This window comes from Mustela lutreola, chromosome 1 (assembly GCF_030435805.1).
Source record: "Mustela lutreola isolate mMusLut2 chromosome 1, mMusLut2.pri, whole genome shotgun sequence".
Classification (NCBI taxonomy): domain Eukaryota; kingdom Metazoa; phylum Chordata; class Mammalia; order Carnivora; family Mustelidae; genus Mustela; species Mustela lutreola.
In genome coordinates, this window is record NC_081290.1 from 32,833,164 (window position 1) to 32,855,356 (window position 22,193).

General features: G+C 40.2%; 1 protein-coding gene across 4 annotated transcripts in view; it reads left to right on the forward strand.

The window, feature by feature from the left end:
* ATP8A1 (ATPase phospholipid transporting 8A1) overlaps positions 1-22,193 on the forward strand; it is a 241,269-nt gene that overhangs the window by 124,721 nt on the left and 94,355 nt on the right. For all 4 annotated transcript variants that reach the window (XM_059162405.1, XM_059162398.1, XM_059162414.1 and 1 more), the window contains 3 exons: positions 1,385-1,469; positions 4,320-4,459; positions 20,946-21,084. In XM_059162405.1, the coding sequence (XP_059018388.1) occupies positions 1,385-1,469; positions 4,320-4,459; positions 20,946-21,084 (364 nt within the window). The remainder of the gene's footprint in view (positions 1-1,384; positions 1,470-4,319; positions 4,460-20,945; positions 21,085-22,193) is intronic.

Sequence of the window (22,193 nt, forward strand, 5' to 3'; positions counted from 1 at the left end):
TTTCTGTCTCCTCCTTTCCTTGATACTATAAAGAATGAAAAATTCTATTTTGAGCATCAGTGTCTTCCACTAGAAAATTTGGCTACATGGCAGAATTTAATCTCCCTATCACTTTCATTTTCATGACTTCAATTTTTTTTTGAGATTTCCTTAGTTTTAAAATGTCCTATTTTAATTTCATTGAAAATGTCATCAGCCTCTGGAAAAAAAAAAATAAGAGTTCATAAGTTACACCTTTCATTCCTAGAAAGGAGCCATGAGGGGAAATCATCATTTCCTTTTGCTTTGCCCCCCACTCCCATTCCACCCCTGAAAAATGAAAAGAAATTCATAATTGGGGCCTGGAATATTCCATCTGTTCTGAGGTCACTAAGTTCTTGTTTCTCTCAAGGGTTCTAAATCATACTCCATTAGTCGGCTTCCAAATCTCAGCCTTGAGACTAGAGACCCCAAAATGGGTAATGCCACTGAGAAAGTAATTGCAGGTAAATGATTTATTTTTTCCTAGTCTAATAAAACCATGGAGGCCAAATGCTAAAATTCTTAAAACATTAAACCCAAGCCGAGGAATAACTAAAGGAACAATAAGCAGTTTATAAAGGGGCAAAAATCAGAGAAACGTTAAGTGGTGCATAACGTTCAAGCTGAAAGGGACTTTAAAGATAATCCGGTAGCTGGATTTCACAAACTAAGTGAATTGAGCTTTTAGAGGCTAAAGTGACACAATCAGAGATATTCAGCTATCGGGCAGGACTCAAGGTCTGTTCGAAGTTTTCCCTATAACACCCACCAGCCCTCTCTGCACCATTTGGACCTATGTTTCTCAGAGTTTGCACTGTGGGAGCACCGGTCCCGTACAGATGCCCTAATCTCTAGCTCGGGTTCCATAGGGAATGAGCTTGGGGTTCATACCATATAGCCTCTTAGTGATCTGCTGTGCACACTAGCATTGTAAAGGCTCCAAGATGTAATTATCACAGGGTAGGCTTTGTTCAGCCAGCGTTTCTCAAACTTTATGAGTGTGGGACCTGTGGCACCTGTGTATTCATAAGGGGCATATACCCTGCAGTGTCCTGCAAAACCTTCAGGGGTGGGGAGATCTTGCGAGGTAAGGGAAGTCCTGGTGGACTCTGAGATGTGGAATGCTGGAGTAACTCTGGGTTGATTCACAAAGGAGAAAGGCGAACATAGAGGACTCGAACCTTGTTTCCTAGCATCCGTAAGGAAAGAGTGTTATTAGGGAAAAAATATTGTGCGCTTTAAAGCTAATGTTCAAAGTGATCAGTTGTTTTTATACTGATTTGCTGCTCATAATGTTGCCAACACCATTATTAAACTCAAAATGCTTCTCCTAAGTATATGATACCTTCTGTTTGTTTTCCAGGACACTGTAATATATGATAGATTGGCAGAGACTTCAAAATACAAAGAAATTACCCTGAAACATTTGGAGCAGTTTGCTACAGAAGGTGAGTGTAATGTAGCAATAAAGCATGATTACAATAAAATGAAATCATCTACTACTGATGTCTTCAAAGATTGTTGTTATTTTACTTAGAAAGTCCTAGAGCAAGATAGCAATTGATGCCAATAATTCCAGTTATCCTACATGCTGTTCCCATTATTTTTGTTTTGCTTTCCTATGTTAAAATTTTGAGAGACTTGGTCCCCATGTTTTGGAGGTGTAGGGTCTATAAGACTCTTCCGTTTTTAGAATGGGTACCTCTCACACTTTAAATACGCTGTCTCTCTAGCAGTAAAGGAGGAAAAGTAACCAAAAAACTGGATATTCTAATTTGAGTAAGAAAGAGAATAAAAAGTAAATAAGCCTATGTAACTATTAAAATAGTTATTTAGTGCAGTTTCATCTCAAGACTTCTTAAAGACTTCTAAAATCTTCTAAAAGACTTCTTAAGCCCTTACTGAATGACAGGCTCTGTGTGAGGCCGGGGAATCATGGTAGACGGGCTGAGTCCTGTCTCTCTGTCCTACAGAAATATATGATCTGTGCAACTCAGCAGTCTAGGGGGATGATGTAGATTAGAAGGGAGGATATGAGCGTCCTTAAACAGTAGGGTCACTTACTCCAAGCATTTGTAGAGTCTTATCTCTGAACTTAACAGAAATAGCCAAAACTGTATCTAAATCTCCCATCCAGGGCTACTCCTTTGCCTCAGGTCATGATGTCAGGGTTGTAGAAATGAGCCCCACATCAGGCTCCTTGCTCGGTGGGAAGCCTGCTTTTCCCTCTCCCTCTGCCTGCTGCTCCCCCTGCTTATACTCTCGCTCTTTCTCTGACAAATAAATGAATAAAATCTTTAAAAAAAAAATAAAAACAAAAATCTGTCAGTCAATCTCCCATCTAAATTTTCTCTCTTGTCTGCCTGGGCTGGAACTGTTGCCAGTGGCAGCCCATCTGACCTCTGATCAAGTGCTTTTTCCTCTTCATCCCAGCTATGAAAAGATAGGAGAAGCACTAGGCTTTGAAAAGCAAGGACTTAGAGAACCTCCCCTCAGTTCTCCAAAAACGAGAGAGCAGAGACATCCGCGTTCATCCTCAGCGGGACTTGGCAGGTGCAGCCCAGCCGGCCTCGGACTCCAGTTCTTTACTGAGGAAGGGGGCCGCTGTGGGGGGGTAGGGGTGGATCTTTCTCTTCTCTAGTTGTGATAAGAAGAAATTCCAGCTCTAAGAGCTGGGCTGACTTGGCCTTCACCTCCACCCTATTCTTTCTGGCCCTAGGCTGAACAGCACTTTTGCTCCATGACTACCCCAGAGTAAGTCTCCAGCCAAGTTTCCAAAAGAGAAAAACATGTCCTGATGTGGCCCCAAAGATTTAAGTTCTACTCTCAGTGAGCTGGCAATGCACAGCCCTACTCCTTTCTTGGAAGACACAATCCTCTGGGCACTTTATGTCCTATGTTCTCTGCTTCTTATTTCTGACATGTTCCCTGGCCATGTTTTATTTGCTTTGACATCACTAGCTAGTTATTCTGAGAGTTAATGACCTTGAGTGAGGGTGTTGTCTTCTCAGGAACTAATGAACTACATTTGTCCTGGCTGCTAAATACTTTTGATTCTTCTTTGTTCCAGTCCACCATTTTTTTCTGGCTGAGGGTAGCTTCCAAGAGAATTATGAAATTGATAGGCACCAAGCACTAGGAGTAGGTCACCTCAAACATCAGATTTGATTGTTTTCCCAGGGTGTTTCTGAGGTTTCCTTTGTTTTGTCACTGTATCTCAGATTTTTTAGACTTTTTTATTATTATTTCAGGTTTTTTATTTAAATTCAGTTAACGTGTAATGTATTATTAGTTCAGAGGTAGAGTTCAGTGATTCATTGGTCTTACACAATACACGGTGCTTATCACACCATGTGCCCTCCTTAGTGTCCACCACAGTTACCCCATCCCTTACTCCTCTCCCCTCCAGCAACCCTGTTTGTTTCCTATGAATTAAGAGTGTCTTATGATTTGTCTCCCTCTCTGATTTTGTCTTGTTTTATTTTTTCCTCTCTTCCCCTATGATCCTCTATTTTGTTTCTTAAATATACTACAAACTTGCAGTGATAAAGACCAGTAATAAAACAACCATATATCCCTGTAAGAGGCAGATGGTTTTCCAAGTAAACTCCACTGTGGTCCCTCTCCTTCATAAGCACCTCTGAACCAGCCACTGTGCCCGGTCCCAGAGTTATACATATGAAAAATTCAGGGCCCCTTCCCTCCAGGAGCTATGCACTAATAACAGGAGATCCACAAGAAAAACAGTATTAAACTTTGTCCTTCATACCATACAAGCATTTGGGGATTTCTGCCTTGGGTCTGAGCAAGAAGAGAATGCTTCAGAGACGATGGTAGGAACCAAGTCTAAAAGTAGATGCCAGGCAGACAGTGGAGGGAGCTGGAGGGAGCAGAATGGAGAAAATGTGACCAGCATGTGCAGAGACCCAGGTATATAGGAGGTAAATGGCCGAGATGGAGCTTGAAGACACGTGGGTCATGGGGAGCGAGTCAGCCTTTGGGGTCTGGACTCCATCCTGAGGATGAACTATTGAAAGATTTCTAGCAAAAGAATAACCTGATAAGATCAGGATGTTGGGAAAAAATCACTCTGGAAAAAGCACAAAGGCTGTATTGAAGGTGAGCCTTGATCCACATTGTACGCTGAGGTTGTGTCCTAACTGAGCCAGACGTCGGCCATACTGCTTGAACTGAATCGGTCTTTCCAAAACAAGACTTCGTCATATAGAAAGGGAAGGGGCGGGCTTCTGAATGAAATCTAATTTGGTGTTGGGGGGATGTCTGCTACCTTTCATCAGGGTTAAGAACTTTATGTTTCGCGGTGGCTGAGATTTCGGAGAGCGACTTCGAGGAGTGGCGCACGGTCTACCAGCGGGCGTCCACGTCGGTGCAGAACCGGCTGCTGAAGCTCGAAGAGAGTTATGAGTTGATTGAAAAGGTACGTGAGGGGCCATTTTGCTCATGTAGAAAGTCTGGTTTCCAGAAAACTTCAGTCTTTTCAAGGAGCCCATAAACAAAGATCAGAATATCTTGACAGACCACTTACTGTTGAATCTCCTCTGGTCCGAACATTAACAAATCTTAATACTGGTTAAGGCTTTTGCTGCAAAGTCTCTGGCATTGTGCTGTATAGATCTTCCTACTTTTCATAACTTTGGGTCAAAGTTAGGCGAGGCTAACTATCTTCTTGCCAGTGTATGCTGTTGCTTCTGTGTCACCAAAGATAAGCATGCCGTCCCCCATTCACTCGTGCACACAAGTTATATACGCATGTGTGTGTGCATAGAGTTGATCAAGGTGTGTCATGTGCAACAGGAAATAATATAATTAGCTTGCGTGACTCTAATAAGTGAGCAACCCGGTGCTTATCCCTGGCTAGTCATTGTGTGTGTGTGTGTGTGTGTGTGTGTGTGTGTGTGTGTGTGTATGTGTGTCTGTGTGCATATACACTCCTCCCTCATCTGCATCACAAACTGAAAATGTTCTCATTTTACAGATAAGGAAACCAGGCTATTCATCCAAACAGTGATGGATACACTCTGATCGATACTTTATAAATAGCAAAAAATCTTGCTTCCTTAATTAAAAATAACATTCATTAAAAATTGCAAGAAATAGCAAGAAATCTTGTTTCCTTTATTAAAAATAGCATAAATAGTTGTACTTACTGTGGCAAGGTGCTGTTCGGAGCCCTTGGATCTATTAACTACTTTGATCCTCATGGCGTCGCTTTGAGCTAGGTACTGTTCATTCCAGTTTCACAGACGAAGACGTCAAGGAAACAGAGAGGTTAAGTGATTTGGTGGAGATGACACAGTACAAAGAGGGCGAGCCAGAATCCTCCTCCTGGCTCCAGAGTTCATGCTCCTAGCCACTTATCTTCCTTCTTACCTTTCCCTTTCCATCAAACAACTTCCTAATTGCAGAATTCCCTAACTATATTCATGTTTGTACTGCCCCAAATCGGGTTTGTCTGTTAGTTTCAGCTGATTGGATCTTGCCTACAGGTAAGTAAAAGCTAACTTTATTTTTTTTACTCCTTTCTCTCTTTCAAACAATATGCTCCCTGGTGCTTCCTTTCTTGAAAGATGGTTGGCACCACCAATGCCTCCCTTCCTTGCTCTGCTCCCTGCATGCCCTCCCCTCTGTGTGATACTGGGGAATGCTCCACCCAGCTGCCGGTGGTTTTCTCTGTTGTGTACAGTGGCCATCTGTGACTCTAGATACCTTTTCTCCTGTCTCTTCAATAGACCGTGATCACTTTAGAAGCTGGTTTCTCAGACCTTCGTTATATTTGAACTTATTTTTGTATCCTGCTTATTTCTCAGAAGACGTGTGATAGCATGTATGGAAACTCCAGCTTGATATTCATCCCCCAATTGTAGAATTACACACACAGCTTGCTCTCAGTTAACTTGCTGAATCACTCTCTCTCTCTCACTCTCTCTTTTTTCCCTGACATATTTATACATGACTATGTCTTTGGGGCATTCTGTGGCAAAAGAAAATATTTTATGATTTATAAGGCCATGGCTATAGTCTCTTCCAAGCTCTCCCACCAGAGGTACATGGTGTCCTACAGTAATAACAATATTGATTTTTAATCTGTTACTTTTCTTAATTCTTTTGAGAACTAAAAACAAAAAAGCTACCATTTGGAAATAACTTTTCTCCTGTCTCCTTAAGTACACAGCCTGAAGGTAATGTAGTAATAACAATATTGATTTTTAATCTGTTACTTTTCTTAACTCTTTTGAGAACTAAAAACAAAAAAAGTACCATTTGGAAATAACTTTTCTCCTGTCTCCTTAAGTACACAGCCTAAAGGTAATGTAGCTTTTACCTTCAATGGCAATATGGTAAAATTAATATACAGTAAGTTACAACCAAATACTTGAAACTGGATTCTAAACATTAAATTTCGTTTCTATAAGAAGCACACTGTCAAATTCTGGAGCTGAATATTTAATATGCCTAATAACATTTTTACTCTAAGTGCACTGAGGTTTGTAGATTAGATTTTATAGGTTTAACAGTTTTTATTGTTGTTGGGATATATGTGCGTATGTGTGTGCACACAATATCTGATACTTAAAACCTTGTGACTTCCATCTTTCAAATGAAATAGATGTTCAGGCTCTTTCCAGCAGATGGCGATCGTGAGTCACATGGAAATTTAAGTTGCCTGGGGACATGGTATTGCATGTATATTTTTAGTTTACAAATACAGATGCCTCCCTCTGACTGCCTCTTTCCTAAAATGAATGAAAGGAGTAATTTATACCTATTTCCGTCTTACTTTCTGATAATCCATGGCCTCTAAGTTTTACTGAAAGCTGGAAAGTGAAAGGACTGGTTCCCTTGCTCAGCCAGCTTCCAAAGAACTGGTTTTCAGTGTCCATCCCTTAATTTCAAAACCATAATTTCATTCAAGTATTAATTTCATTAACTTTAATTAGACTTCTAATAGATGTTAGGTATTGAGGAAACACAGGCAAACAAGGAACACTCAGCTGAGACCCTGAGCATCATGTTCTGAACAAATTCCTTAAGTAAGGAAATCTAAAGGAACCCACAGTGCTGACCCACAAACTTGTCCAGCGGAAGCCCTCAGAGAGGTGGTAACTTTTAAAATGAAACCCAGAAGTTTAGTTTACTAGTTAAAGGAGATCAGGGAGGGGTTTTTTTGGGGGAGGGGGGGTTGTTTTTGTTTTACTATGCAAAAGATCACAGGTCTTTTTAGGGAAAAGTACAGGCACATGATACTGACAAGTCTACCACCGAGAGTGGTTTTTCCCACAAACCTGCTTTTCCCATCCCCTATCACTGGAAGTCTCTGGGGTTTTTAGTGGAGAGCCAGGGCGCTATCGCTCCTTCCCTGGTCTGAGCTTCCTTTGTGAAAATCAAGGGGATGGGGCGGTAGTGTTCCATAGGAATTGGGGGTGACTGCCTTTAAAACTACCCAACTGAGGCAAGTTTCAACACATCAGAGCCCAGATCCTGCTGGTGCATTGCCCAGTTTTAAACTCAGTGCCTTAGCATTAGGAGTCAACCATTTTGGCTTCTTCTTTGGCTACTTTAAATGAGATGTGTTGATTATGTAATCATTTTGCATGTGATTGGAATCTGTTTCTTATGCAGACCGTAAGATTGAACTTCGTTCCCATAGGAGACAGTGAATTTTAAACCCTGAGAGTCATTTTTAGATCTTTTTTTTTTTTTCTTTAAGAACAAAACCCATTTCTCAAACAAAATGTTGCCTGAACCATCGTATAATATAATAGATAAAAGCAAAGCTGCCCTGTTTAAAGAGTGGAGAGGCAGGGAGGAGCCCCACGTTGGCTCTCCCTTAGCCTCAGCACCTTGCCCTCATCATGGTCTGTGAGGAGCTTTTTCACGATTCTGGGGTTCCACTGAGCACTGTTTGAAAACCACATAATATTCTATCTGTGTGTGAAATTTGGGGGAAATGCGCCCCTCAGAATACTATCGATTTTCAATACTTTTTACTTTTCAGTGAAAGACCAAATCATCGTTGTGGCCCTATACAAGATGTTTCTGAACGTATTTGAATTAATGATGCAAAATGCCATCGGCACGTTAGTGGTAGTGTTACGTTAAAGTCATTCAAAACTTGAAAGATTTGTAGAGCTTTTCCTGAAAAGAATATTTTTAATATGTTATAAAAAAAAGTGAAAACATTACAAATGATGAAGTTTATACTTTCTAACCTTACTCTCGATCTTATCTCTCCAGTGTTTGCTCAAACAAGTAATTCAGTTTTGGAAATTTGGTTAAAGCCTTATTCCTTTGGGTGCTATAAACTCCTAGCATAAGCTGCAAAACTATCCAAACAGACCAAGAACATCCAAGAAGATAATGACATCGGCCCCTTGGCCCACTGCTTTGTCACTTTTGTTTCCCAGCAATCTGAGCACTAGAAACTACTCCCTTCATGCTCCAGGACACTAAAAGGAAAGAAGGAAATGAGAGAGGTCTGAAGAAGTCCTCTGGATACTGTTTTCCCTATTGACAGTCATTGTTAGAGGAGAAGATTTAGGACTTCATCCATCTATAAAATAACAGCATTGGGGCACCTGGGTGGCTCAGTCATGACCCCAGGGTCCTAGGATCGAGTCCCACATTGGGCTCCTTGCTCAGCGGGGAGCCTGCTCCTCTCTCTGCCTCTTCCTGACACTCTGCCTACTTGTGCTCGTGCTCGCTCTCTCTCTCTCTGACAAATAAGTAAATAAAATCTTTAATAATAATAAAATCACAGCATCATCTTTGCTATCAGGTGGGATGATTTGAGCTCTAACACTTGCATTCAGATGGTAAACTTTTCAAAAAACTTAAAAAAAAATTCTAATACTATGAGTTGTTTCAAGATGTTCCTGAAACATCTTTTTTTCTGTTACTACATGTAGGCCAAGAGGCAGCATTTATTCCTTGGAAGACAAAATCATACAGGAACAAGAAGGTTTCCCTAGTTCAGTGCGAACGGGATTAATTAGAATCCTATCAGGTACTTGAGGTGTCTTGACCCAGGTTAGGAAGGAGGACTGTGGTATCGCTTTGCGTTTTATGGAAGGTAGCACCTCTTCGCTTCCTCACCACTTCAGAGAACTTAGCTGTCTCAGTCTTTCAGAGAATATTCTTGACCTGCTTTACCTACTGTTACCCTATTCATTTGAAAGACAATGTGTTTGGACTCGTAACTTTTGATTATGAAACCACTTAATAGTGTTGGTCTGCATTTTTAAAAATCTGATTTTTAAAATAAAATTTAGAATAAATTTATGTGTTGGACCAGGAAAAATCACAGGTGAGTTAACAGAATAATTATGAAGCTTTATGCTTCATTAGCAGTGGTTTCTCTGAAATTTCTCACCTTGTTCTTTGATCTGTCACTTTACATTTATTCTAACATGTTTCTAAAACAATTTTTTTTTCCTCATAGTCATACTCTGCTGCTGGCTTCCTTTGAAAATTAATAGTAGAGACAGCTCTGATCTTATCAGGGAAGATTTTATAATTAAACCATCAGTTGAAATAGGAAGGTGTGCCTTCATGATCCATACAGGTTTTTTTAAATGTTTTGTATTTATTTGCATCAATAGAAAAATGCAGTTCTATCTTTAGGATTGCACAAATTACCAACTAATCACATCTACTGTTTATGAAAGCAAATTACTTACCTTGAACAATAACAGAAAACGGAGTGTGATCTAACACATCTCTAGATGGGGCAGTGATTGAAGCAGGATTTCCGTGGTGATCAAGTCAGCTTTTTTCTCTTGTCTTGTTATGAAACATAGGTTACAAGATATGTTTTTTAAAAATGACAACTTATCTGATGTACTATTTTTAATAGATTATGAGTCAGGGAAAATCATTTCTGTGCTTAAGAGTAATCAGAAAACTGTATCATGGACCATCTAGCTCTCCTTTGAATCAGAGAACAATGTTTCACACACATTTTGTAATTTTTGATTAATGTAGAGCCTCCAGTAGATTGAAGCTTCATGAGAGCAAAGATTGCTTTGATGGTATTCATCATTGTATTTCCAGTGCCTGCCTGTCTGCCCTGTGTTAATTACTGAATAAATATTTGATGAATAAATACATGATTCAATTGGATATGATATGTATTATATATATTGTATATATTATATACATATGTGTGTAAATATATATATGTATATAATATATTCAACTGGATATAATCTATCCAGAAGCTAAGTTTCTTTAGTAGCTGCTCACTTAATGGAAGCCTGGCCCCTATTACTAATACAGTCCATGCTTTCTACACAGTAAGGGTATTCATATTACATGTGTTGTCACTAGGGATTAATTTAGGGATGTGTTGGGGAAAAGAGCTAATAATTTTCAAGAATGCATTCTGTAGAAATGTAGACCCTGCCATTTTAGGGACTTGTGCTCTGAGTTAATACATGAATGTGAAAAGCACGTGGTTTGAAAGATTCCAATAGCACATGCCTGGACACATGGCAGGCCCTCTTCTGGGCTCTCAGGCGCAGCAGGGGACAGGGACCGAGACATCTCTGTCTTCAATTTTAGTGGGTGGAGATAGGCAGGGCACTTGTAAACTAAAAAAATGTTTATTCCAGACAGGACTTAGTGCCCGGGCATCAAAATGCGTCCCTAAGATAGGACAATGAGGTGTAATGATTTTTTTTTACATTATTTCCTTTACTCCTCCCTCAAATGTGGTTGACTTTTCTGGGTTTTTTTTTAAGACTGCTTTGATGTGGCATAATATAGATCAACAATGACACTCAGTGTGACTAAACACAACAGTTTCACACCCTTCGCGACATGCGGCAGCGAGTGGTTTGGAGGATTCCTAGAAAAATACAAAACTTAATGGAAAACAGGACTTTTCTTGAACATTTATGACTGCCAAGTTCACAGTAACTTCTGTATCAGAATATAATGCTTTTTTCAGATAAAGGGACCACTTCTATTCTTAGTAGCTGCAAATATCACTTTCGTTTGTACTAAAAAATGAAATGCACTAGATGAAAATTTACATGATGTACTAGTGATTTCGTGGTTTAAAATTCCAGTAGTCTCCTGTTTTACTGTTTGCTTAAGAATCTTTGCAGTCTGTCAGCTCATCTACTAAGATCCGCCACTTTTTGAGCATTGACTAAGCTCCAACTCTACAGCTCTTTACCCTGATTGCTTAGTTCGAGGGTCTATAAAGTGGGGTACACAAGATGATCCTTTGGGGTGGGCAGGAAAATGTTATAGCTGCTGTTTCTATCTATATTTTACCTTAGCTTTTTTATAATTTCTGTTTGTGCGTTCTGCAAAGCTGAGACTTTACTAATATTAACAGAACAAACATGTTTTATAAAAACACAGCAATGTCCTAGGTTGAGTACTCAACCTTTTTTCCTACAATACTACTAAAAAAAAAAAATTGAGATGACTGATAAAACTTCATTCTCAGAATGACCCTATTTAGTCCGTATTATTAGCCTTATCTTGTGGATGTAGAAATTCTTAGGAAAGCTACTTGCTGAAGGGTACATACTGAGTAATTGGCAGAACAGGGATTCAAATCCCAGTTCTTCCTTAATTCCAAATCCCATGTTAACTATATTCAATAGTTATTATATTCAATACATTATTCTGTGGGTTTGGCGTAGAAGAAAGCAAGAATGTATGTAAAATGTTGTAAACTTGAGAAATAAAGTGCAACCGAGCACATAGGTTACATAACCACCAGATCAGCCCTTAAAGGTACTGATGTGGTTAGGACATGTCCACGGAGTCAATGAGAAAGGTTCTATGCACTCTATTTTGCTTTAAAAATGGGTGCAGAAGTTTGTTTTTCATGATTTTCCCTTAACTCGTCTTTAGAAGCATATTTAAAGTTTTTAAGGTTCCCTTTGATCTCTGATCACACGCTTCTCCTTTCTGGCCTAACAGATCTCTTACTAGGTGCATTTCGGGGTAGACTTTCCACACTGGGAAGTGCTGTCTTCTCTCTCAGGGAAGATGGATGTTGTTGTTGTTTTTGCCGGCTACACCCAATCGCCTCTCAAATCCTGATTCCTTTCAGCTGGGTGTGTGAATTCTGACCTTATTTGGTAGGCCTTTGGCTGCATGAGAGTTCAAGTATGATTTTCCGTGGTTCAGAAAGCACCAAGTTAAAAATCTCCTTCTTGGCCTTGGAAAAATGAACCGGTTGCCTGATTTCTCCAGAAGCAGACAAATGAGCCATCCCAGTGGTTTAATGCTCTTAGTTCTAGCGTCCTGTACCCCACTTACACCGAAAGGAGAGAAGTACGAGGTTCTCCTTTTTTTCAATAAAACCCCGTTGTTGTGTGCTCCAAGTCGCTGAGAAGAAAAACCACAAGCATGAATGCTGACCAGTGGAATGCAGAACAGAGAGGAGCCCGGCAACCTTGGCAAGGCAGCATTACAAAATGACTAAGGATCACATACCCACCAGCACATCTGAGTGCAGGGTTACCACGTTTTCAAGCTAAGCAGGACGGTAACTACCATAGCCTCATAACTGGTCTTCAGGCCTCTTCCTAATCCATCCCCAATCGGCCACCAGTAATCTTTTCCTGTCCCTCTTCTAAAACTCCGCCTTATCCTACCTTGACCTTTGGAATCCTGCACAAAACACAGAGACCCTTCCGTTCCCATTCCCTGCTGGCTTTTCCAGCCTCATCTTTTTCCTAACTTACTACTCAAGAGTTTGAGACGACGAGTCCACTTTCATCCTCAGAACAGTCCTGCCATAACACGGCAGGGATGTCCATTATCACCACTGCTATTCAACATCGTACTAGAGGTCCTAGCCTCAGCAATCAGACAACAAAAGGAAATTAAAGGCATCCAAATCGGCAAAGAAGAAGTCAAATTATCACTCTTCGCAGATGATATGATACTATATGTGGAAAACCCAAAAGACTCCACTCCAAAACTGCTAGAACTTATACAGGAATTCAGTAAAGTGTCAGGATATAAAATCAATGCACAGAAATCAGTTGCATTTCTCTACACCAACAGCAAGACAGAAGAAAGGGAAATTAAGGAGTCAATCCCATTTACAACTGCACCCAAAACCATAAGATACCTAGGAATAAACCTAACCAAAGAGACACAGAATCTATACTCAGAAAACTATAAAGTACTCATGAAAGAATTTGAGGAAGACACAAAGAAATGGAAAAATGTTCCATGCTCCTGGATTGGAAGAATAAATATTGTGAAAATGTCTATGCTACCTAAAGCAATCTACACATTTAATGCAATTCCTATCAAAGTACCATCCATCTTTTTCAAAGAAATGGAACAAATAATGCTAAAATTTATATGGAACCAGAAAAGACCTCGAATAGCCAAAGGGATATTGAAAAAGAAAGCCAACGTTGGTGGCATCACAATTCCGGACTTCAAGCTCTATTACAAAGCTGTCATCATCAAGACAGCATGGTACTGGCACAAAAACAGACACATAGATCAATGGAACACAATAGAGAGCCCAGAAATAGACCCTCAAATCTATGGTCAACTAATCTTCGACAAAGCAGGAAAGAATGTCCAATGGAAAAAAGACAGCCTTTTCAATAAATGGTGCTGGGAAAATTGGACAGCCACATGCAGAAAAATGAAATTGGACCATTTCCTTACACCACACACAAAAATAGACTCAAAATGGATGAAGGACCTCAATGTACGAAAGGAATCCATCAAAATCCTTGAGGAGAACACGGGCAGCAACCTCTTCGACCTCTGCCGCAGCAACATCTTCCTAGGAACAACGCAAAAGGCAAGGGAAGCAAGGGAAAAAATGAACTACTGGGATTTCATCAAGATCAAAAGCTTTTGCACAGCAAAGGAAACAGTTAACAAAATCAAAAGACAACTGACAGAATGGGAGAAGATATTTGCAAACGACATATCAGATAAAGGACTAGTGTCCAGAATCTATAAAGAACTTAGCAAACTCAACACCCAAAGAACAAATAATCCAATCAAGAAATGGGCAGAGGACATGAACAGACATTTCTGCAAAGAAGACATCCAGATGGCGAACAGACACATGAAAAAGTGCTCCATATCACTCGGCATCAGGGAAATACAAATCAAAACCACAATGAGATATCACCTCACACCAGTCAGAATGGCTAAAATCAAAACAGGTCAGGAAATGACAGATGCTGGCGAGGATGCGGAGAAAGGGGAACCCTCCTACACTGTTGGTGGGAATGCAAGCTGGTGCAGCCACTCTGGAAAACAGCATGGAGGTTCCTCAAAATGTTGAAAATAGAACTGCCCTATGACCCAGCAATTGCACTATTGGGTATTTACCCTAAAGATACAACTGTAGTGATCCAAAGGGGCACATGCACCCGAATGTTTATAGCAGCAATGTCCACAATAGCCAAACTATGGAAAGAACCTAGATGTCCATCAACAGATGAATGGACCAAGAAGATGTGGTATATATACACAATGGAATACTATGCAGCCATCAAAAGAAATGAAATCTTGCCATTTGCAACAACATGGATGGAACTAGAGCGTATCATGCTTAGCGAAATAAGTCAAGCAGAGAAAGACAACTATCATATGATCTCCCTGATATGAGGAAGTGGTGATGCAACATGGAGGCTTAAGTGGGTAGAAGAAGAATAAATGAAACAAGATGGGATTGGGAGGGAGACAAACCATAAGTGACTCTTAATCTCACAAAACAAACTGAGGGTTGCCGGGGGGAGGGGGTTTGGGAGAAGGGGTTGGGATTATGGACATTGGGGAGGGCATGTGATTTGGTGAGTGCTGTGAAGTGTGTAAACCTGGTGATTCACAGACCTGTACCCCTGGGGATAAAAATATATGTTTATAAAAAATAAAAAAATTAAAAAAAAAAAGAAAAAAAAAAAAAAGAAAAAAGAACAGTCCTGCCAGATTAGCATCATTTAAATCACGGCCACACCTCGTTTCATGTATTATTTCCATATTGTCCAAATAGCAACTTCTCAGGCACAATATGCTTCTGCATACTTATGTCTCCACACATGGGATTTCTTCGGTTCGGAATTCCTTGGCCCATCCTTCCCCACCTTGGCCAAGTCTTAATTCTTCATTTAAGATTTAAAATCGAGTGTTAACTCGTGTTGGACTGGATCTTTGAGCCACCCAGAGTAAAGAAGAGTTCTCTTGAAAAAGAGAGAGTGAGATCTCTCCCCTGTGAGTCTCTCTTGTACCCACAAAAAAATGTTTTGTTTGCTTTCAAGATCATGTGTAGCATAGGGTATTATTATTATCTGGGGAGAACACTGTTTTTCTCTGATGGTAGCCCTGTCAGACAGTTAAGAAATTTTGTCTGTAGTTTGGGATTGCGAGGAGAGAGTACTGGGTCCAGAGGATTCTGAGGCCATGCTTAAGGAAGAAGGGTAGGAATTGCACAAGGAAATATCCAGAGCAGTCGGTCGTGTATTCTGCAGAGGGGGTGCTGCACACTCAGGCACAATGGGCAAATCCACCCATTGCTTGGTTCTGTAAATAAAGTTTTATTGGCACACAGCTACAACCACTTGTTTACACTTAGCCTTTGGCTGTTTTCATGCCACGTCAGATCGAGTCGTTGCAACAGAGAATGCTTAGTCCTCAGACCCTAAAGTATTTACTATCTGTCCCTTTACAGGAACATTTTGTGAGCCTTGCTCTGCCGAAGCAGTTGTTAGAGCTCAGGGCTCAGGCCCGTTGCACTCTTACCATTGCATGTCTCTGGGTCTCACCTCAGACCTACTTAAGGAGAAATTCTGGGTTTGGGGCCTACTGATCTCTGTGTCATCAGCCCTTCTGGTGACTCTGACAACCACCACTCTAAGGTCCTGGTCCCATGGCTACTTCCTTGGGGCTTGATGCCAGCCAGGCAGCCGGGGTCTAGGAGAAACAGACACCAGTGAAAGGAACGGAGGTACGATCAGAAAGCTAGGGGGAATCCAAAGAAGAATGTCTCCTGGTAGGTTCTAAAATATAAATGGTCCAGAGGAAGGAACTCAGGGTTGGATCCCACCACCTTGCCCAGAACTACCTGCTTGGAATGGCTCTGTGAGTTGAGTAAGTGCAGGCCTGCATGTGCGGAGAGGAACCAGTCCCAAAATGTGATTCTGGAGCCCACAGGTAGAAATGGGGAAGTAGGAGGGGTGCCTGGGTGGCTCAGTGAGTTAAAGCCTCTGCCTTCGGCTCAGGCCATGATCCCAGGGTCCTGGGATCAAGCCCTGCATTGGGCTCTCTGCTAAGCAGGGAGCCTGCTTCCCCCCCTCTCTCTTTGTCTGCCTCTCTGCCTACTTGTGATTTCTGTATGTCAAATAAGTAAATAAAAAAATAATAATAAGTAAATAAAAATCTTTTAAAAAAAAGAAAGAAAGAAAGAAAGTAAGAAAAAAGAAAGAAATGAGGAAGTAGGTACAATCGGCAGGAGTGGCTCAGGACCAAGTCTGAAACCGATTCAGAGAAACTAAAGAACAGAAACAAATATTTAAAAACTTATAATGATTTGAATAAAATTCTAACTTACATTTAATGTTTTACTTCTCATTTGCTGCCTTTGGGTATTTGTGGATTCCTGAGATTTTGTTCTTAACACCATAGCTCAGCTATACCTTTCTTTGGCTTTGGATAATTTACCCAACCTCCTCAAAGTTATTAGCTGAATTAATAAATGTAAAACACTTGGCAGAGTCTGATACATTTTCTTTAGTAGGGAACTATTTGTTCGTCTTCCTGGTCACAGTCTTATTTCATATTGAAATAGAGGTTACCAAATGTTGCTCATATTTACTCCAGTAGGAAAACTTGGCTTACCAATGTTCTTTCTTTATTTGTCTTTAAAAAAACATCTGCCAAATAGCCCGTGTTGTAATCTGAAACCCAAATTGATATGAGTTTGATTATTATGCTTCTGATCGTTTAGGAACATTGTCGCAGGCTTTTTAAAAATAACAAAACAATCTAAGTACAACCAAACACTTGCTAGTATGGAAATAAGTCATTTTGAGGTTCTCTTATTTAGCAAAATATACATGTGCTTGGAAAAACATAATTTCTAAGTCTATCGTAATACATTTTATCATACAGTTTTTTAAATATGCTGCACGAAGCCTTTTATCTTTGCTAGGGTATAAATTTTACATTTATATGACTTTTTTAAAATTCTGAATACATTATGAACATCTGAGAGAGAACATAAGATTCTTGAAGGCTTTACTAGGCGAATAAATATTATTTCATGATTTTTTAGTGATAATTAAATCTACATTATATTGAAGAGTCAGCAACCTGAAACCTTTATAACTTTTTGAAACTTTGAAACTTTTTGAAACATTTCAAAATGAACATTTTGAAAGTAAAATTAGTGTTTGAGGTTTTGTTGGTTTTTTTTTTTTTAATTCCATAAATGCCATGGGAATTTTATCACGTTTCAACACTTGCTGAATATGTAATTCCCATAGTGCCCATTACTGGCCATCTGTGTAAGGTAATACATGTTTGGGATGAAATTGATTACGGCTTAAACACTCCTGTGTTATGATCAGGAAAAGCACGCAAAGTTCACATTTTTTTTCTAGTGGTCATTACGTAGCTAAAGATATTAATTTCCAGGGGCAGAACAGCCTATCACTAGAGATCTTAATCTCACAATAAATGACACCAGGGCCAAAGAAAAGGAGGCTGCAGAGCCTTCCACTAAAATTAGTAAGTGCTGTACAGAGGAGTTCTTAAGATAAAAGGAAGATAAACAGGCTTGAGAACAGTTTTTCCTTTGTAGTCTTCAAAACAGACCCACTGCAATTTTGCTAGGTAGTCAGAACTGTTTCATCACCCTTTTTAGAAACTCCTCTTGTCGTAGTGACCCAACACGCCCCAAGTTAGCCTGCTTGTTGACTTTCTCCACATACACATCGTTGGCCCAACAGCTCTTTAATCCTTTATATTATTTTTACCTGGTTTGAAAAACGTTTCCTTTTTACCTGGGCAAAATGAAACCCTTCCTTCAAATATGGCTTCAGTGTGATGTCCCCCATGCAGTCAGTTTATTTTTATTAGATTTGTGCATGAGCATGTATATCTGTATTCTTCCTGAGCTCATTTCTCCCCTCAGAGCTACAAGATACACAAATATGTATTTCTTTTTTCTTTATTTTATTTTATTTTATTTATTTGACAGAGAGAGAGAGAGAGAGATCACAAGTAGGCAGAGAGGCAGGCAGAGAGAGAGGAGGAAGCAGGCTCCCCGCTGAGCAGAGAGCCCAATGCGGGGCTCGGTCCCAGGACCCTGAGATCATGACCTGAGCCGAAGGCAGAGGCTTATCCCACTGAGCCACCCAGGCGCCCCCACAAATATGTATTTCTGATGAAGGTGTTCCCCTCTTGACTCTCCCGTTGTCGACTTACCTCAGGGTTTTGTGAGACATCGCGAAAAAGATTTTTAGGTTGGAAAATTTTGAGAGCTTGTGTTACTGAACTATGCCCGTGACCATTAAAACATCTTATCATGTTTTCTGTGGAATATTTGATATTTGAACACAGCTATATTCTGATCTTCCCTGGGATGGCGGCCAGGATGATTTAGCTACAGAAGCCCCAAAAGTTGCTTAAAGAATGGGGGTAGAATCCTTGTCTCAACATTAAAGTACAGCAATTGTGATGTTGGCATAGTTGTTGCTGAACTGCTCTTCCTTTTCATTCTTGAACTTCTTGATGATAATTATTCATCAGGTTACGATAGATTTCAAATCTGCTTCCCATTAAAGATAATAAAATACTATCTCCTTCAAGAAGGCAATTTGCCTTCCTGTCTTATGTATTATAAACTAAGAAGTTATGCATCAAGTGAACCTAATTGCTATATAACTTATCTGGAATACATTGAAAAGAATATGGTCTCGATTGCAGCAATGCTTTATAACATTTGGCTTTAGGAGTTCTGTTGATTTTTTTTTTGGTCATTCCCTCCCTTTCACTAATTTAAACACTGAATACTGACTGTCAGTGTTGTGGAGTCGTTACATGAAGATGAACGAGACATGGTCCCTACTCTTGAGCAAAACTGTCAGGTTAAACAGTTCATCTGAATATGATACATTAAGATGTGTAAAGATGAGCAAAGTTCTGTCAGAGCATTGGAGAGGGAAAATTTCTTTTAGCAAAGCTTCAAAGAACCAGTAACTTTTAAGTTTGGCCTTGCAGGATGAGCCAAGTATCTCCAGCAAAGTAACAGAGGACATGTCGTGTGTATCCATAAACATACGTGCACATATAAACACACGTGTGCATAAGCACCCATGCATATGCATGCCCACATGCAAGCACTGTGGTAAAGGCTGTTGACTGGCCGATTTAACACCATTCCCATCCCTCTTCTGTCTTGCCATCCCACTATCGAGGCTGGAAAAGCTGAGGACTAATAGTTAAGGATGGCCATGTCAATCTAAATAACCAAATATGGCCATAATTGGAAATCTGCTAAGGACTTTTAGGAACACTTTTGTTTTCAAATAGCAGGTGGGTACAGTTGACGTTACCCCCTTCCTCTTGTCTTGGAGCGTGGCAGTGGTAATTACAGCTGTGGCACCCCCTTGAGAGGTTGAGAGAGATGTGCAGAGTGAATCTAGTGCTAGGGACTGCCTGTCCCAATGCTACTTACAAAAGGAAAACCAAATCTTTATTTAAGCTATTGTTAGTTAGATATTTTCTGTCATAGTCGAAAGCATTCCTAACTGATACATTCATAAACTCTCTCGCACTTATTCATGTGTGTTTGCATCTATTTTAATTTATTTTCCATGCCTAAAATTACGGCTTATTTTAGACGTACATTTCAGTAAATAGTAAGGAGAACTCAGTGTTCGAAGGAAGAGAGGAAATGGAATGCCTTCTTTGTTATTACCAATCTGGACACTCCTTAACACTTGATTTCCCTTGCATGTCCTTGTCTGATGTTTTAAATAAAAAGTGAAGGCAAGAAGGGAGAAAAACATGATAAGAAAGATAGATGTTGGCGTGGGTCATGTTGGTGGTTAGGTTACAGGGAAAAATCCAAGAATCCGTTGATTGTGGCTTAGCTTGTCACGGTGTATTCCTGTGTATCAAGGACCAAGAACGATCATCTGCATCTGTGTAGGGAGCCAGGTTTCCCTAATAGCCAAAAAGTTATTCTCTTTCTTCCTCCTTTTAGGAAGATGAGAGCAGAAAAATTTTCTTCTTGGGGAGCGATGAGAGCCTCCTGCAGAATGTGTCGGTGGTGTCTAGTCTTATATGAAAGAAACCGTGTAGTGCGCAAGCGATCTTTAGCAAGACTCTGACCGTCCACTACACAGATAGGGAGCAACATGAAAAATACCAGCCTGTTCTTTCCTACAGGCACCGATGCGATCACCTGATTTATTTCTCTCTCCCTCAGCGTTTATAATTGTACGATAAGTGTACCTTTTCTGACACACCATCAAGCTACAATTGAACGATCTGAGCATTCTTTCTTTTTTAATAAGCATTTATTCTTACTCTTTTTCAAACAGGTCAGCAGGATTGCTTCTTTGCTGGGGTCATCTTCGTGGTTTTTGTTGTTGCTATCTTTCAGTAGCTGTCTGCTCCTCTTTAAGTCCCTTTGGATTTGTTGTGTTTTTGTAAGAATTCGTTCTCTACCTTAGAGAGGAGTAAGGTAGCGTAGGTCTCTTTAGCTTCATGCCGAAGTACTGGATTAAAGTCAGGGATCCTTAGGAGAAAACTCAATGGGATAGTTGAAATTTACATCAAAGTCTATGCATTACCATTTAGTCTCTGATTGAAAGACATATGCACACTCCAATTCTTAATCCAAACCGTTTTTTTTTCTTAAAGTTTTTTCTACTCGTTTTCCCTAGAATCTTCAACTACTTGGAGCTACAGCCATTGAGGATAAATTACAAGATCAAGTGCCTGAAACTATAGAAACTCTCATGAAAGCAGACATCAAAATCTGGATCCTTACAGGGGACAAGCAAGAAACTGCCATTAACATTGGTAAGTCCCCTCATCCAAGCTTGGCACTGGGGTGCTTTTTTCACACTTGGACATATTTTAGAAGATAAGTTTGAGCTATTTCAAAATCTGAAAGATTTGGTTTTGTAAGATTTCCATATTTATAATATTACTGGGCTTCTCTAGATACTTACGGCCTCAGTGCTCCTTTACATTTGCTGTGGTTGTGTATCCAGCCAGACCTTAGGTCTTGCAACCACTAAATAACCGTCCCTCACCATTGTCTCACTGCCCGTGCACCCCCCTTCCACCCATAATTGACACATGTAGATAACATCTCTGCAGTTGCCTGTGAACGTGAGGAGATGGAGATTACGGCAGACCTGTGTACTGGCACTTGCTTATGTGACCACAGGTTATTTCTAGGAATGGGAAATAAGAAGGTTGCCAGGTTTCATTCATCCTGCCGTTAATTCATTTTTCTCAAAGAGGTTTTACTAAGTGACTCACACTGCCGTAACAAAATACCACAGCTGGTGTGGATTAAACAACAGAACTTTATTTTCTTACACTTCTGGAAGCTGGAGGTTCAAGATCAAGTGTCAGTCAGTTTGGTTTCTCCCGAAGTTTCTCTTCCTGGCTTGCAGTGGCCACCTTCCTGCTGTGTCTTCAGCTAGCCTCCCCTCTGTAGATGCGTGCTCCTGGTGTCCCTCTCTTTTCTTACGAGGCACCAGAGCTATTGGATCAGGAACCCGTCTTCTGACCTCATTTAACTCTAACAATCTTAAAGGCCCAGTCTCCAAATATCATGGGTTAAGGATCCAACATGTAAAAACAGGGAGGGCACAATTCAGTCCATAACAGATGTCTCATTGAGAAGAACAGTAGTATTTGGTGTGAGACCTGTAGTACCAGTAATATGTAAGAAAACGTCACTCTTTTCATTTTCTCCCACATTCAGTAATAGTAGGTTGCCTGAACAATGCAACCCTGATGTAGATTCAGCCTCTGGATATTCATGATACGAGTTACATCCAAAACTCACCCAAAGTTGAAACCATTCAGAGGTGTTTATAGCATGAAACCACATTTTTAGAAAGTCATTGTCAAATAATCATTAAGAAACATTTAGCTGGGGTGTCTGGGTGGCT